Source organism: Malaclemys terrapin, chromosome 3, assembly GCF_027887155.1.
Source record: "Malaclemys terrapin pileata isolate rMalTer1 chromosome 3, rMalTer1.hap1, whole genome shotgun sequence".
Taxonomy (NCBI): Eukaryota; Metazoa; Chordata; order Testudines; family Emydidae; genus Malaclemys; species Malaclemys terrapin.
Genome location: NC_071507.1, coordinates 1624512 through 1639996, shown reverse-complemented (window position 1 = coordinate 1639996; position 15485 = coordinate 1624512). Strand labels below are relative to the sequence as shown.

The window sequence follows — 15485 nt, the reverse complement described above, 5'->3', positions numbered from 1 at the left end:
TTTGAACCAAAGAAATCTCAACTTATCTTCTTATGCTCTAACTTGCTTATAGCTTAACTCATTATATGCCAGGGATGCTATAGATCAATGGTTCTCAACTTGGGGTCCAAGGCCCCTTGAGGGGCCAAAAACAGGTTTCAGGGGGGCTGCCAAGCATGGCTGGCATCAAACTTGCTAGGGCCCAGGGCAGAAAGACAAAGCCCCACCACATGGGACTGCAGCCTGGGCCCCCGAGCCCCACCACCAGGGCCTGAAGCTGAAACCTGAGCAACTTAGCTTTGTGGTGCCCCCTGTGGTGTGGGGCCCCGGTCAATTGCTCTCCTTGATACCTGCTAATGCCGGCCCTGGCTTTTATATGCAGAAAAACAGCTGTTATGGCACAGCTGGGCCATGGAGTTTTTACATCACGTTGGGGGTGGGGGAGGGGGCTCAGAAAGAAAAAGATTGAGAACCCCTGTTGTAGACATTCAATTCCCAGGTTCATTCCTTGCTCCACCATAGACTTCCTATATGAACTTGGGCAAGTCACTTAACTTCTCTGTGCCTCAGTTTCCCATCTGAAAGATGGGGATGATAGTACTTCCCTCCCTCAAAGGCAGGTTAAAAGACTGTGAGGTGCTTTGAGATCTACTGAAGAAAAGCATTATATAAGAGCTAGGTATGATTATTATTATTATTATTTGCACACAGTTAAGCCTGCTGTGAAAAAGCACTCTGAGTCTAAACTTGGCTCAGAGATCATTCACCATTTATTTGAGTACAGAGAATTCTTTTTATAAACTCTTCTAGAAGTGAGCCAAAAATCTGCAAGCATGCAGAGGGGGAGGGGACAGGACTAGGGGGGAAGTGGAGGGACAGGGACCTGTGGGAATCGCTGCCCCCAAATCTGTGCATTGTGCTCGGTTACCTTGCAGCACTCATTCACATGCAGCCATGGAGCACGGCAGCACCAGAAGGTCATGCTGACATTGACTCACTGCCCCAGCAACATTTTGACTCCCAGATGGGGGTAATGGCGCACTCAGTGGGAGTTACGGCTGCCTCAGGGTATATCATCTACACTGTAATTAGACACCAGCGGCTGGCCTGTGCCAGCTGACTCGGGCTCCAGGGGCACAGGCTGCTGGGCTGTTTAGCTGTAATGTAGATTTCCGAGCTTGGGCTGGAGCCAGGCTCTAAGTCACTGCAAGGTGGGAGGATCCCAGAGCTTGGACTGCAGCCAGAGCCTGGAAGTCCACACTGCAACGAACAGCCCCGCAGCCTGAGCCCGAGGGATTTTCATTGCAGCGTAGACGTACCTTCAGACTCCAGCTGACCAAAGCATGCTCTGAAGTGCTTTGCTGAGTAGGAATGGACTGCTGAATTGGGGTCTACTAGCATTAATTCTTGACTGGTTTTACATGTGGCTCACGCAGTTATTTAGGAGAGAGCATCCCACATGTGACTTTCCCCCAGCCAGCATCTTCTTGTGGTTTTCTCTATCAAATTTGCTCCTCTCTGCACTATGCAACAGGAGTGGGGAGGGAGCATATGGACAACTACTTTTATGCTGAAAGTATCCGTTGGCGCTCGGACACCTCAGGTATACTACATTTTGTCAGAAGTTATATTGAATTTTAAGAAAAATATGTAGCTTATGCTCCATCCCTAAGTTACATACTTCTAATAAACCCCATTACAAGGTCTCACCCGGAAGAAAGACAATGATCGATCCAGTTCTCAGTAGACCAAATGTGAACGTGGAGGTACCGGGCTATGTGCTCAGCTGACTATTCAACTTGTCTTTTAGGAGCATTCTTAAATAGTCAGCACCGGAAGGATCACAACACAATTATCGGAATAGCTGTAACACTGTCTCCAGTGATGTCATTCTAGATTCCCTTAAGCACCTGGGCAAGCTATGTTGATGCTGTGCCTGGGAGGTCTGATTCCCAGCAGAGGTAAACAGACTCACGCTAGCTCAGCTCAAGCTAGTGCACTAAAAATAGCCGTGTGGATGTTGCAGCCCTGACAGCAGCTTGGGCTAGCTGCCAGAGTCCAAGCCTGCCTGAGCCCAGGGTCCAAACTCGGGATGCTAGCATAAGCTGTCACCAATGAGTACTGCCATGTCCAAACTGCTATTTTTTAGCATGCTGGCTCGAGCTGAGCTAGGGCGAGTCAGTCTACCTGAACTGGGAATCACACTTCCCAGCTGCAGTGCAGACATATCCTAAAGGACCCTTGAGTTGGTCAGTCATTTCTGGGATGCTGCAGGTAGTGAAACAAGTCCAGTATTCTACTATTCTTCCATGGAATCACTTGCCCGTCCCCTGTCAGAATGTAAAGCACAACACTGCAATTCACAGAATCAAAGAAACTGGAGATGCAAAGATAAACTGTATTGGATTCTGATTCAATATGCATGCAAGTCAATGAAATGGCTCCCATTTACTTCAGCATGAGCCTGACTCAATGCCCACTGAAGGTCCCTTAACCCACGGGTACTCAACCACGGGTCCGGGACCCCCTGGGGGGCCGTGAGCAGGTTTCAGGGGGGCCGCCAAGCATGGCGGGCATTAGACTCTCTAGGGTCCAGGGCAGAAAGCGAAAGCCCCACTGCAAGGGACTGCAGCCCAGGACCCTGAGCCCCACCACCGAAGGCTGAAACTGAAGCCTGAGCAACTTAACTTTGTGGTGCCCCTTGTGACGTGGGGCCCGAGCAACTGCCCTGCTTGCTACCCCCTAACGCCGGCCCTGGCAGAAAAGCAGTTGTGACACAGGTGGGCCATGAAGTTTTTATTGCATGTTGTGGGGGCCTCAGAAAGAAAAAGGTTGAAAACCGCTGCCTTAACCCATCCCTGCCAGCACAGGGTTGTACCTTATGGTACAGTCTTCTATTGCTTTTTCCAGCTCTGTTTTAAATATCTCGAGTGATGGGGTTCTACCAATTCCACTGCAAAACCATTCAGTGATATTCAGGGGGAGGGATAGCTCAGTGGTTTGAGCATTGGCCTGCTAAACCCAGGGTGGTTGTGAGTTCAATCCTTGAGGGGGCCACTTAGGGATCTGGGGCAAAATCAGTACTTGGTCCTGCTAGTGAAGGCAGGGGGCTGGACTCAATGACCTTTCAAGGTCCCTTCCAGTTCTAGGAGATAGGATATCTCCATTAATTTTTTTTTATTTTATTTTATTCTGCCTACATTTTCCTTTTATTTCACCACACTGATTCTAGTATATAACCCCATGGACCACCCTGCACAAACCTCTTCATTCTTTACTACAGGGAGAGGAAGAGAAAAAATGCTAACAAACAGGCAAGAAAATCCCGATATTCTTGGTTTGCTTCCAGCCTGGGCATTGTGACAGCAACATCCTGTTTCTTAAATAAAAAAAAAATAAAAAAAAACAAAAAACAGACAGCCTAAGCGCCAATCCTTACAAATTAACGGGGTAAGGAAGGATGAACCGGAGCCATTTTTTAAAACCACTTAACTCCAGTTTAGGGTTTTTCTTAGATTGCTATTATTATCGCTTGTATTTGCTTTAAACACAGAAACCCAGATTGTTCAGAAAAGCAATACCTGCAGAATCCTGAATGGTTTGCATCCATGATTTTCTAATTTTTCTGGTGTATAAAAATCTTTTCACATTGTATATATCTGAGGGCATTTGAATGGCATCTTTTGTAAAAATCTGTGGAATAAAGCTATATATCAAGGTCTTAAAGACCCTTCTCTAAGGCCAGCATCGCTTTGAAAACACAATGTCAGACTGTTCTATAACAGAAGCTATGAATGGTTCCCTCCAAAAGACTACTGTTATTTCTGCTAGGTCATCTGCCTATCACCTGACAGTTGGAACCACACCATAGTACATGTCTGAGAATAAATAAAAAGCCTAAAGAGTAGAGTGAATGATCATGCTCTGTGACCTTGCAGCAAAACATACAGAGCGTGAAGTACAGACATCTAAAGAAATCACTTTCCTATGGCTAGATTGAGAAACTCTTACTCCAAGAGTGGTGCCACTGAAGTCAACAGGACTACTTGTGGAGTAAGGGCTACTTGTCATGCATAAGGGGGTCTACAGTTATTAAAATGTCAGGGTCTGCGGGACGATGCCAGGAGACCATACGTCTCCCTTACATGGGCAGTTTTTTTGCTTTCCACTCACTGGTACTCAGAACAATCATGACAAAGTCTTTTCTTTTAAAAATGTTAACAAAGCTGAGTGAAGAGACTAGCAATCAGCATCTCATTTGAAACAGAAAACAGAGTGATGATGCCTACATTCTTTATCACTTTTTCATTTTCCTCAAGAATTTAACAATAATATTTTACATGAGTAATAGGTTGCCCTCGTGCAGATATTGCAGAGCCCTTTACATCACCAAAGTGCAGCCATCTACGAACTAGCGTAGAGCATGCTGCACAACAATGGTCAGAAGAGAAATTATGGTCAAGAATTATGGTCATGGCAAACTGTACAATTACGACAAGCAATATAGTATCCCTTAATGTCATTGTGCCCGTAAAATATACAGTGAATCTGAATGCACTCACCCAACAACCTCTCTCTAATAACTATCTGAAAAGGACTCCAGTATCTTTTTAAGAACAGCTTTCCTTAATTAGATGTCATATATATCATCTATATATATATCATATATCATCAAAAAATGTCATATATATCATCTAAGGTTTTATTTCTAAGGGTGTGTGACCAGGTAGTAAAACATTACCTCAATATTGCCTATGCAAGAGAGGGCAGAGGTAAAGTCACTGAGGCAGCCTTAACTTCGCCACTTCTTGATTCTGAGTATTAACCTTCATAGTCTTATAGTGTTTTCTTAATTGAATTTCTTAGTCTTTAGAGGAATAAAGATAAAAAAAATTTTCAAGATGTGCAACTATTTGCTCAGCAGCGTTGGAATGCTCTGTTCTATAAGTGCAAGCATGATCCCTGCACATCTATGTTAAGGACCTCTATAAGTGGCCCTTCGTAGACCCTGCACAGAAGGCTGTGACAGGTCAAACCATGGCAGCGCTAGAAGTGAAGAAAAAGAAATCTGTTTTTTTCATGGTTCCAGTGACCCAGTTCTACATGCTATTGGTATAGAGTGGCTGCAAAGGAACTCAGCTGACATAAATAAAACATCTGTGATAATACTTTTAAATGAAAATGGACAAACATTTTCATCTATAAGTCTCAAAAGCAATTTGCATAGATGTAATCTTACATTACAGATGGGGCTACTGGAGCAAAGAGTTTTACAAGTTCACTAAGCAAATTAGTGTCAGATTAAGGACTTGAAACAGGTATTTTGGCTATAGACACCAAGGGCTATCCCAATACTACACAAATGTTCTGCCTCCAATTTTTTTATTTTGTCAAATATGCCTAATAATGAGTACTTTTTCATGAAAACCCCCAATGCATTTTGCAAAGCTAAACACAAATTAGAAGCCCTGGTTGGCAGATGGACTGACCAAGGCACCAAAAAAATTAAGTGATTTACCCAAGTTCACACGTACATTTTATAAAGTGAAACTTACTTTATTCACTGTGCACTTTAAGAGAGACATACATTAACTATGCAGCTAACTTTGACACCCACACGTGGTTCAGAGCCAGCCTGCACTATGAAAACTGGTCCGATGTGCCAAAAATAAAACGAAAGATGGTATCAGCAGTAGGAAGAGTGCCACCTACTTAATGACCATTACCTATTCCTGCAGCACCTGTTTTCTGTGCAGGTCTCTCATCCAAATACTAGCAACTTCACACCTGCTTAGCTCAAATTACACCCCAGGTGAGAGAACATCCCAAATAGCAAGGCTATTATAAACTATATCATTTCTGAGATATATAAAAGTAGATTAAAAACAGACACTTGAAGTGTCCCAGCCTGTTTCCCTTCTCACTAAGAGCAGGGGAAGTTTCCAGCATTTGTTTATGTGGCATGGGCTGGGCTTTGTGGTGAGACAATGCCTCCTTCTCCACCAATCAGCTGTTACTTCATTTCTCCCAAATCAAATATACTGATCCACTGTAACTCGCTGTAGAAAAAGTAGGATAAAATTGAGCAAGAAATGCTTCCCAGTGGTTATTAGGACTGGAATTGCTATTTTCAACAGCCATTGCCTTTTTTGTTTGTTTGTTTGTTTGTTTAAAAGGAAGACAGTGATGTTGCATTGGCAAATTCCCCATAGAAAGAAAGAGAGGAACAAAAGAATAATAAAGGCACCTCAACTTTTCTTCATTTATGTAGGACAGTCTTGTAATATGCATCCAGATATCCTCCAATCACACAAGCTGAAAATTGTTCCACTTTACTGCAGTTCTGTAACCATATGGGAACCAATCCTGTCTGTGTCTGTGCACATCTAAAATTCCTGCTGAATGACCTGCCCTGGGAGCGAGTTACCAGTGACCCAGGGCTGCGGCAGAAGGAGGGTGCAGGTGGGGGGGGGGGGGGGAGAGCCCAGGGCTGGGGCAGCAGGAGGTGTGTGTGGGGCAATGGTGGGGGGAAATGAGGGAGCCCAGAGCTGGGGTGGCAGGGAGTGTGGGGGAAGAGCCCAGGGCTGGGGCAGCAGGGGGGTCCGGCGAGGAGCCCAGGGCTGGGACGGGGGGCAGCCAACATTTTTTTTGCTTGGGGCGGCAAAAAACCTAGAGCCAGCCCTGGAGATAACATTGGTGTGCAGGTGATGGAGGGATTATGAAGGGGTATGACCAAGGATTATATGATGTTTGGGAGATAAGGGATGCAGGTGAGTTGGGATGTGACAAGGATTTGGAGGTGAAAAGGGATTGGGGAGATGATGATTGGGGATGATGGAGGATTGGGGGAGAGAGTATATATATACAGATATAGAATGCTGGGGCATTAGGAATGCTAAGGGGGTTGGAGATGCCTGGGAGTGGGGGATGATGAGTGGGGGTGAAAGAGGAGGTGGATGGGGATGACCGGGAGAGTGAGGGTGCCCAGGGCAATTGCCTGTGAGCAGGGAGCCTGGGGAAGGATGATGGGGAGCCTAGGAAAAGTCCCGGGGATGCCATAGGGTCCAGCAGAAGGTTGGGGGGGTCCTGGCAGTCCAGTAGGGAATGCCTGGGGGTGGTTGAGGGTCTGGAGATGCTGGGGGTGGAGGTTGGCAGGGGTCAGATGAGAGATTGGGGTTCTGGGGGTCCAGTTGGGGATGTGCAGGAGTAAAGTAGGAGGCTGGAGGTTGGCTGGGGATCCAGGAGTGGAGGTCTGGGGGTGAAGCCCAGAGATGCAGGGCGGAGGCTGTGGGAAGGGGTTCCAGGCTCCAGTTGTGGGTTTGGGGAGGCTGGGGATGCCCGGAGGGGTCTAGCTGTCAGAAATGCAAATCTGGGGGGGTCCAGGGGAGGTTGGGGTTCCCAGGGAGAAGGCTGGGGGGACCTGGGGGCCCAAACCAGGGGCACTCAGGGGAAGGTTGGGGGGCCTGGGAAAAGATTGGGGGGGCCGGGGGCCCAAGGCTGGGGGGGACTGAGGGGAGGCTGGGGAGCCCAAGGGGAGGATGGGGAACCCGGGGAGAAGGCAGGGCGGGTTCAGGGGAGGTTGGGGGCCCAGGGAAGAAGCTGGGTGGGGGCCCGAGGGGAGGTTGGGGGCCCAGGGAGGAGCCTGGGGGACCCGAGGGAAGGTTGGGGGGCCCAGGATCCCAAGGCTTGGGGGACAGAGGGAAGTTGGGGGGCCCGAGGCGAGGTTGGGGGGCCCGAGGGGAGTCTGGGGGGCCCGGGGCCCGCCCCCCGCTTACCGGACACGTTCAGGCGGCCGCCGGGGAACCAGCGGACGCGGTCCGGGCCGAGCCGGCTGTCGCAGGCCGTGTGGTAGGGGCTGTCCCAGTGCAGCGCCTCGCGGGCCAGCGCCCCCCAGAAGGCGGCGGGCTCCCGGGCCGCCCGCTCCCGCAGCTCCCGGTAGCCCGCGGCCGGCAGGGCGGCGCCAGCCCGCTCCCGGGGCCCGCCGGGGCTGCCGCTGGCCGGGCGCGCCGGGGGCTGCCGCAGGGGGGCGCCGCTCCGGGCCCAGGGGCTTCCCCGGCTGAGGGCGCGCAGCGCCCGGCCCCACGCTGCGGCCGCTGCCATGGTCCTGTCAGCCCGAGCGCCCGCCCGCCGCTGGGCCCCTCCGGGACTGGGAGCCGCGCCCGGCCGGCACCGCCCCCAGCGCCCGCCCCGCGCGGGCCCAACGGCGCCGCCTGCTGCCCGCCCGCCCGCCCGCCAGGGACCCCCGAGCGCGGCCCGGCCCCTGCGGACCCCTGTGCCCCACACACCCCACAGGCAGCGCCCCTCAGCCCCGGCCGTGCCCCACACACCCCATAGCGCCCCTCAGCCCCGGCCGTGCCCCACACACCCCATAGCGCCCCACAACCGCCCTCCCTCAGCCCCTCCGTGTCCCACACACCCCACAGCGCCCCACAGCCCTGTCTGTGTCCCACCTGCCCTCAGCCCCTCCGTGCCCCACACACCCCATAGCGCCCCTCAGCCCTGTGTGTTTCCCGCCCGCCCTCAACCCTTCTGTGCTCCACACACCCCTCAGCCCTGTCCGTGTCCCGCCCGCCCTCCATGCCCCACACACCCCACAGCACCCCATAGCCCTGTCTGTGTCCCGCCCGCCCGCAGCCCTTCTGTGCCCCATACACCCCACAGCCCTGTCCGTGCCCCACACACCCCTCAGCCCTGTCCATGTCCCGCCCGCCCTCAGCCCCTCCGTGCCCCACACACCCCACAGTGCCCCACACATCCCTCAGCGCCCCACACACCCCTCAGCCCTGTCCATGTCCCGCCCGCCCTCAGCCCCTCCGTGCCCCACACCCCCCCAGCGCTCCTCAGCCCTGTCTGTGTCCCGCCCTCCCTCAGCCCCTCCGTACCCCTCAGACCCTCTCTGCCCCCCATACCCCACAGCACCCCCCACACCCCTCAGCCCTGTCCGTGTCCCACCCTCCATGCCCCACACTGCCCTAACCCCTTACACACTCCCTGGCAGCCTTGTGACCTGTGCCCCGTACATTCCTTTGTAATCCCCCAACCTCCCATACACCCCCTAAAGTCCTCGACACCCCCACATACATCCCCTAAACTCCTCTATATGCCCTGTACACTCCCCTATACACCCCTAAACCTATATACATCCTGTGTACTCCATCTACACACCCTAAACCTCTGTATGCCCTGTGCACTTCCCCCATATACCCCCAAGTCCTATATGCACCATACAGTCCCCCATACCCTCCCTATATACCCCCTAAACCTTCTCTTCCCTGATGCACTCCAGATATACTTCCTAAACCCCTATGGGCCCCATACACTCTTCCATATGCCTTCTAATCCTCCTTCTAACCTCCCATGCCCTCCCCGATACACCCAATACATTCCCCATAACCCTCTAAACCCCACACCCTCCCTTAGGATCCCCTAAATCCCTATCCAACCCATAAACTCCACCATATGCCACCTAAACCTCTACACCCTGTACTACCCCTGAAACCTCCATACCATCCCCTATACAGCCCCTAAACCCCCGTATACCCTCTAAACTCCTGCACACTCCCCTATACCTTTGCTAAGGCCCCAAACACTCCCCCATCACTTTCACAGCGCTCCCGGTATACTCTCCATAGCCCTATATACACCTCTTACACTCCTCATTACCCCCATACATTCTCTTGAACCCCTGTGCACTCCCCCATCCTCCTTACAGCCTTCCCAATTGTCCCCCACCCAATCCCCTATCACTCCACATCTTCCTCACAGCCCTTCCTATACCCTGCACATCACCCTCCCCAACTCCCACACACTTCTTCCTCACCTGACCCTATCCCTAATACCCCATATAAACATCCCTCCTGCGAGCCGTCAAACATTTGGCATTGCCCAAGGTGCAACTTATTCTCTGGCCAACCGTTTCTTTTCCAGAGATGGTTTAGAAGATTATTTTTTAAGATGACTTTTTTTCCCTAACATCCAAGGGGAGGTTGAAAAGACAGAGTCCAACCAGACAGGGAGTAGATTCTGCACTAAATTACGCCAGTGTTCATTTCTTCTGTCAGTGAGGTTACACTGTTATATTACCAGTGAGAGAAGATAATCAGGCCCAAGAAGTCATTTCATACATAGAGAAGACATTACACTGTGGCAGATTAGCACAGGCAATATTTACACTACAGGACCATTAGTGTGACAGTATACCACAGGCAGTAGTTTTGACACATATCTTGCATCTGTGCCCTCCTTTTTCTTATCTGCATTGTTCTGATGTACCCTCACCATGGTATCTGAGCACATTTCAGACATGCAGACAAACGAAAGAAAGGTACATGTAGTGGAGGAGAGCGCTGTAGCTGATAAAATTCTCAGATCACTTCTGTCTAATAAACATAGTTACTGTTTGTCCTCACTGAAGAGCATCTTGGTTAACATAAAGAATGGATAACTACAGCTTTGATATCTAGAGCTGTACAAAACATCTTTATTTGCTTGTGTGGTCTATATCCATGCCCACTCTCCTGCCCCTCAACAAACACACATACAGAAATGGCTGCATTACTGGTTTCTGATATCTCAACAGCACCACTCACAAACAAAAACGAGCTGTTTATAGAAGCAGTTTACCTCTGATGTCATAATCCCACCACTCAACACTGACCGGTTCATAGGGCAGGGTGCCGAAGGGGAATATACCAGACATTTTGGAAGCAATGACTTATGAGTAACAGTTTGTTTTAAGCACACATTTGGCCTGACAGGGCTGTATAGTCTGCGGGGTTCATGTGCATCAATAAGCAGTGCAAAAGCATTGGAGTGATACTCAAATTCTGTTCACTCTTAGAACATTTACTATTAAAAGCGGCTAATTTATCTTCTCAGAGTAACAGGCTCTAGTCCTCACCTCCCGGATTCAAGTCAAGACTTTCTCGGGTAGTAGTAACAGCAAATATAATTTTATTTAAATTTTCCCATTCTAGAAATGTTCCCAAACAAATACATTTTAGTTTGCTGATTAACCTGGCTTTTCTCAGGGACCTGCAAAGTAGCTACACCATCAACACCTTTGAATTCCTGACACAGTAGGAATCTTCGCCTGTATGACAGGACTGATGTCTGAGAACAAATAAACTTTTACTTATATATATATATATATAAGTTATTTATATATATATAAAACAAAGTCTGTTTCTGCAGTGCTAATGTAATTCTCTATACCCTTCTTCAGCACTAGAATATTAATATTTCTTTTGGGTTAGTTACTAAGTTATTCCCTTTCACAGCAGCCTGAGGGATCTTTCCACCTGTGTGGTGTTACAGGAACGCTATGTGCTATCTATATGTATTTGTATATGTAGATAGTTAATAGAATGAGTGCCACCTACTGGCATATAAGAATATGCGTCGTTCATAAATTAGGAGGTTCAGTTAGGATTGGTCAGAACTTTTCCATCAAAACTATTTTTAATGAAAAATTGGGTTTCCAACTAAGCAACATTTTCTGTGAAAAGTGTCTGCTTCCCCTGGAAAAATTCTATTTTTGTAGGAAAAAAAACCCAAACATCTGAAAACTGAAATACTTTGGCTGAGAACCAAATATGTTGATTTGGCTATGCTGTCACAATACCTCATGGGAGTTGTAGTTCAGTTGCCTCATGTCCCATTCTGTTTTATGAGCTGGGTTTCCTGGCCAGACTATATTTCCCATGATGCACCCTGGGCAGGGACTTCCATGATGTACCACCTCCCTTTTTCAAGAGCAAAGACCTTGGTGCATCAAGGGAGCTATAGGAAACCCAGGCTACAGAAGAGAATGGAATCACAGAACACCCAAACTACAACTCCCATGAGGCACCTTGACAGTATTTCCTAGTCAAAATATTTTGGTTTTAATCTGAAATATTTTGGTATTTGAAGTTTCAACAAAAAAAATTTTCCATGGAAAAAGACTCCATTTTCAGATCAACTCTAGGTTCAATAAAATTGCTTTCCTTATGCACTGGTCATGGTTTCCTGCTTGAGTAGGTGGTTTGTTTCATCGTTTATCTTCAAATTCAGAGATTTGGAGATCCAGAGTTCAGTGAAGGAAGCTGGGTCAGATGCTTTGATGTCCTTCTGTACAATAATTTTAATCTTTGCCTGTAGCTCTGGTTTCCCATCTTTTCCAAGACAAACTGAGTTTTGTTTTCCTTTATCCGGAAAGGCTTGAGACTTTTATTCCTGTCAGATCTTGTGCTTGCCGCTTTACCGCTGCACCCAGGGCCAAAGCTAACCTGTCTGATTTACTCCATTTTTTATTAGCGGTTCATACATTTTCATAAAGTCACAGATTTCAAGGCCACATGGGACTATTATGACCATCTAGTCTGACTTCCTTCTTAACACAGGTTGGAGAACTTGGTTCCTGATTCAAGTCCACGGGGTGCTGTCACCCAGCCATCCTAGACCCTGAAACCAGGGCTTCTGACCCCCCTAGCTGTTCACACATGCCAACCCCTGTACCCCAGGGCTCTGCTGAGGTTGTGGGCACTTGGCTTCTAATGTAGGGACAATGCGGTGGAAGGCAAGTACTCAGGAGCTACAGAAAACAACAGAAGTCCTGAGACTCATCCTCCCCTGGTCTGATCTCTACCCTGCTGAGTCTGCTTTTGTCAAACTTTCTGGCAGGGCAGCATCCCTGCTGTGCTCTCTCCTACTAATCCTGACAGGTGGGTCTCAGTCTCCCTGCCACTGGGAAACTCCAACCCCCTCCAGCCACACACTCCTCCTCCTTGTGGGCGCCCATGTGGAGAGACCCTTGTTCCAGGGGCCGGTCGCTGGGAGACAATCAAAACTGAGGGGCCCAGATTGCAGTCTTGATGGCTCCACTGTGATGTCCATTCAATGAGGTGACAAGACCCTTTCCTGGCCAAGGCAGCTGTCTGTGGGTACATCTGCACTGCAGCAGGGAGGGGGGATTCCCAGCTCAGGTAGATGTACACGTGCTGGAGCTAGCACCTGAAAATAGCAGTGTCTCCATGCGCATGGGCTGTCAGCCCAGGGACATACTCAGGGAGTTGGAGGACACTGCACTCTGGCAGCTAGCCTGTGCCACCACAGCCAACCCACCCCCCGCCTGCAGCTGGAAAAGTGCCTGTCCATCTACCCAGGCTGGGAATTACAGCTCCCCGCTGCTGTGTTGACTTACTCTGGAATGCAATCCAATAGGCTGCCCTCAAGCAAGTTAAGACATGTTACAAATGGAGTTTACAATTTGCTACAGGCTTATCCTATTCTGCCATATATTCAGCCTCTGTTTATTTCTGAGGAACACAGCTGTTCTTAAAGCAAAACACCAAGTGCGGAAGGAGTTTTGCAAATCAATGCAATCTGCACCCAAATACTCACACAGTCCCTAGCAAAATACAAACACCGAGCTTCACTCAGCTTTAACTGCAGGCTCTGTAGAAGTTCTGTTGGCACCTTGCCTCCCTGTTACAACTGCTCTCCGCAGACTGACTGAAGCATCACAAGCAGCTACAGAAAACAATAGCTAACTGGGTGGGTCCTCGGGATGTCCTGACCATGGTTCTTAGTAACCACAAGCAAAATTGGCAGTGTTCAGTGCTAGCAGCGCACCTTCCAACTGCCCTCTCTTCAGCATTACAACTTAGCTCTGTCCCTTGTTTAACTAGCAGGGCCAAATTCTGCTTTCCGCTAACTCTGGTGCAATCCCATGGAAGTCACCTAGCCTGACTCGCCTCTCACCGTCCCCAGTATCAATCAGGAATTCGTGCACTGAACTCAATGGCGCTTCATCAGCATGAATGAGGTGAACCCATCATGCTCGCAGACTTGCTTTGTGGCCCATCCTCCCTAGCAGCCAACCTGGCCCCTATTCACTGTGGCCCAGCACATGTCGCCATCAGCCCCAATGACGAGTGGAGGTAAAACATATACCAGCAAATGACTACACCCCTTTGTCCCCCAGAGCAAGGGGCTAAGCAGGAAGGTAACTGTAGGGCCCAGAATCTGTTCTGTGCTTCTCCTGGGAGATCACAGCTATGCACTGCCGAGGCTTGTGGTAAAGCTGCAGCCTGTCCCCTAGGTGTTTGTCTTCTGGAGCTGGAATGTTCTTGCTGGCTTCTTTGACTACTGGCAGCCTTTGTGCCTTTCCTTTGTTCTAACATCAGGCAGGTCCCTTCTGTGGCTTGGCAGGAACAACAAGAGGGAACAAATAGTCCTATGAATCAGCTGTCTTTGTCTGCTTTGTTCACTCTCCTTCCTGCTTCCCCACTAGGGGACTTTTCTTTGGAAGAAAATAAGTTCTCAAGTGCTGTCCCAGATCTTTTCCATGTAGCCCTTCAGAATGCACAGCCCGCTGGAGCTGTGCTTTAGAACAAATGGGCCAGATCCTCTGCTGGCCTAAATCACCATAGCCCTGTTGAAGCCAGTAAAGCTACATCACTTTGCCTGGCCCAGGAGAATTCGCTCTTTGGTTCCTGGAAACCTTGCCCTGGAGTTACCTCTAGAGTCCAACATGGCTCCAAAGTATTACGGTGAGGAAAATATTCCCACTCTAGAGGCTCCAGTTCTTTGCTTCATCTTATTCTCTGTTCTGTTTTATATAACTTCCCTTGTGTTCGTTTCTTTTTCTCCTGCACGTGGTGCTCCCCTTCTGCAAATTAGCTTTAATGATAACATCACTTCTCTAGAGCGGTACGGTTACATCTCCAAAGCACTTCTCACACAGGAAGTTACAGCATGCATAGGAGGCACCAGAAACTATCCTTGAGCAGAGTTAGCTCACCCTGACTGTCCAAGGGCTGTTGTGCTCCATTGCTTCGCTCTCTGGGCATGTCTACACTGCGATCAGAAGCCTCGGGTCAGCTGACTGGGGTTCCTGGGGCTTGGAGAGCAGGGCTGTAGAATTGCAGTGTAGGTGTTTGGGCTCAGGCTGGATCCCAGACTCAGGGACCCTCCCCCTTGTGGGGTCTCAGTGCCCAGGCTCCAGCCTGAGCCTGGATCTCTACACTGCAATTTTATAGCCCCGCAAGCCCGGGTCAGCTGCCCCGAGCCATCTGTGGCCGTGCTGCAGGTCTTTTCTCGCAGTGCAGACATACCTTCTGAGGCTCAGATTGGCACCTCGCTCCCTAGCCTGGCTTTGGCTCTTCGTAGATTACTAGGCCGGCAGTTTTAGCAGCCTGGCTCTAGCACGTCTCTTCTGTCTGTAGCAGGAAGAGCTCCCTCCGCCATCTCTGACCCCTTTACGGCTGAGGATCTGGTGGTGAACATAACGAAGCGGTGTGGATCAGCTCCCAAAGGAGCCCTTTCCAATCTTCCAGGCACAGAACAATGGTGGCCACAAAGTTATCCCTGAGGCTAGGGGGATAAAGAAGAGAAAAAGGGGCACTTCAACCGTGACCTGGAGGATCCCCCCTGGGATCAGGGGAGGGGATTCTGTTCTGCCTTTTGTGTTTTGGTAGAAGGGGGATGAAGTGGGGATAGACACCAGCCAACTCAGCAGCATA

The 15485-nt window shown here is 49.6% G+C and overlaps 1 protein-coding gene across 2 annotated transcripts in view; it reads right to left on the bottom strand.

The window, feature by feature from the left end:
• The window catches only part of ACSS1 (acyl-CoA synthetase short chain family member 1), a 66721-nt gene extending 58631 nt beyond the window's left edge, over window positions 1–8090 (bottom strand). For both annotated transcript variants that reach the window (XM_054021591.1, XM_054021592.1), the window contains exon 1: window positions 7755–8090. In XM_054021591.1, coding sequence (XP_053877566.1) covers window positions 7755–8079 — 325 coding nt within the window. In that variant the 5' untranslated portion in view covers window positions 8080–8090. The remainder of the gene's footprint in view (window positions 1–7754) is intronic.
• Between the last annotated feature and the right edge of the window lie 7395 nt (window positions 8091–15485).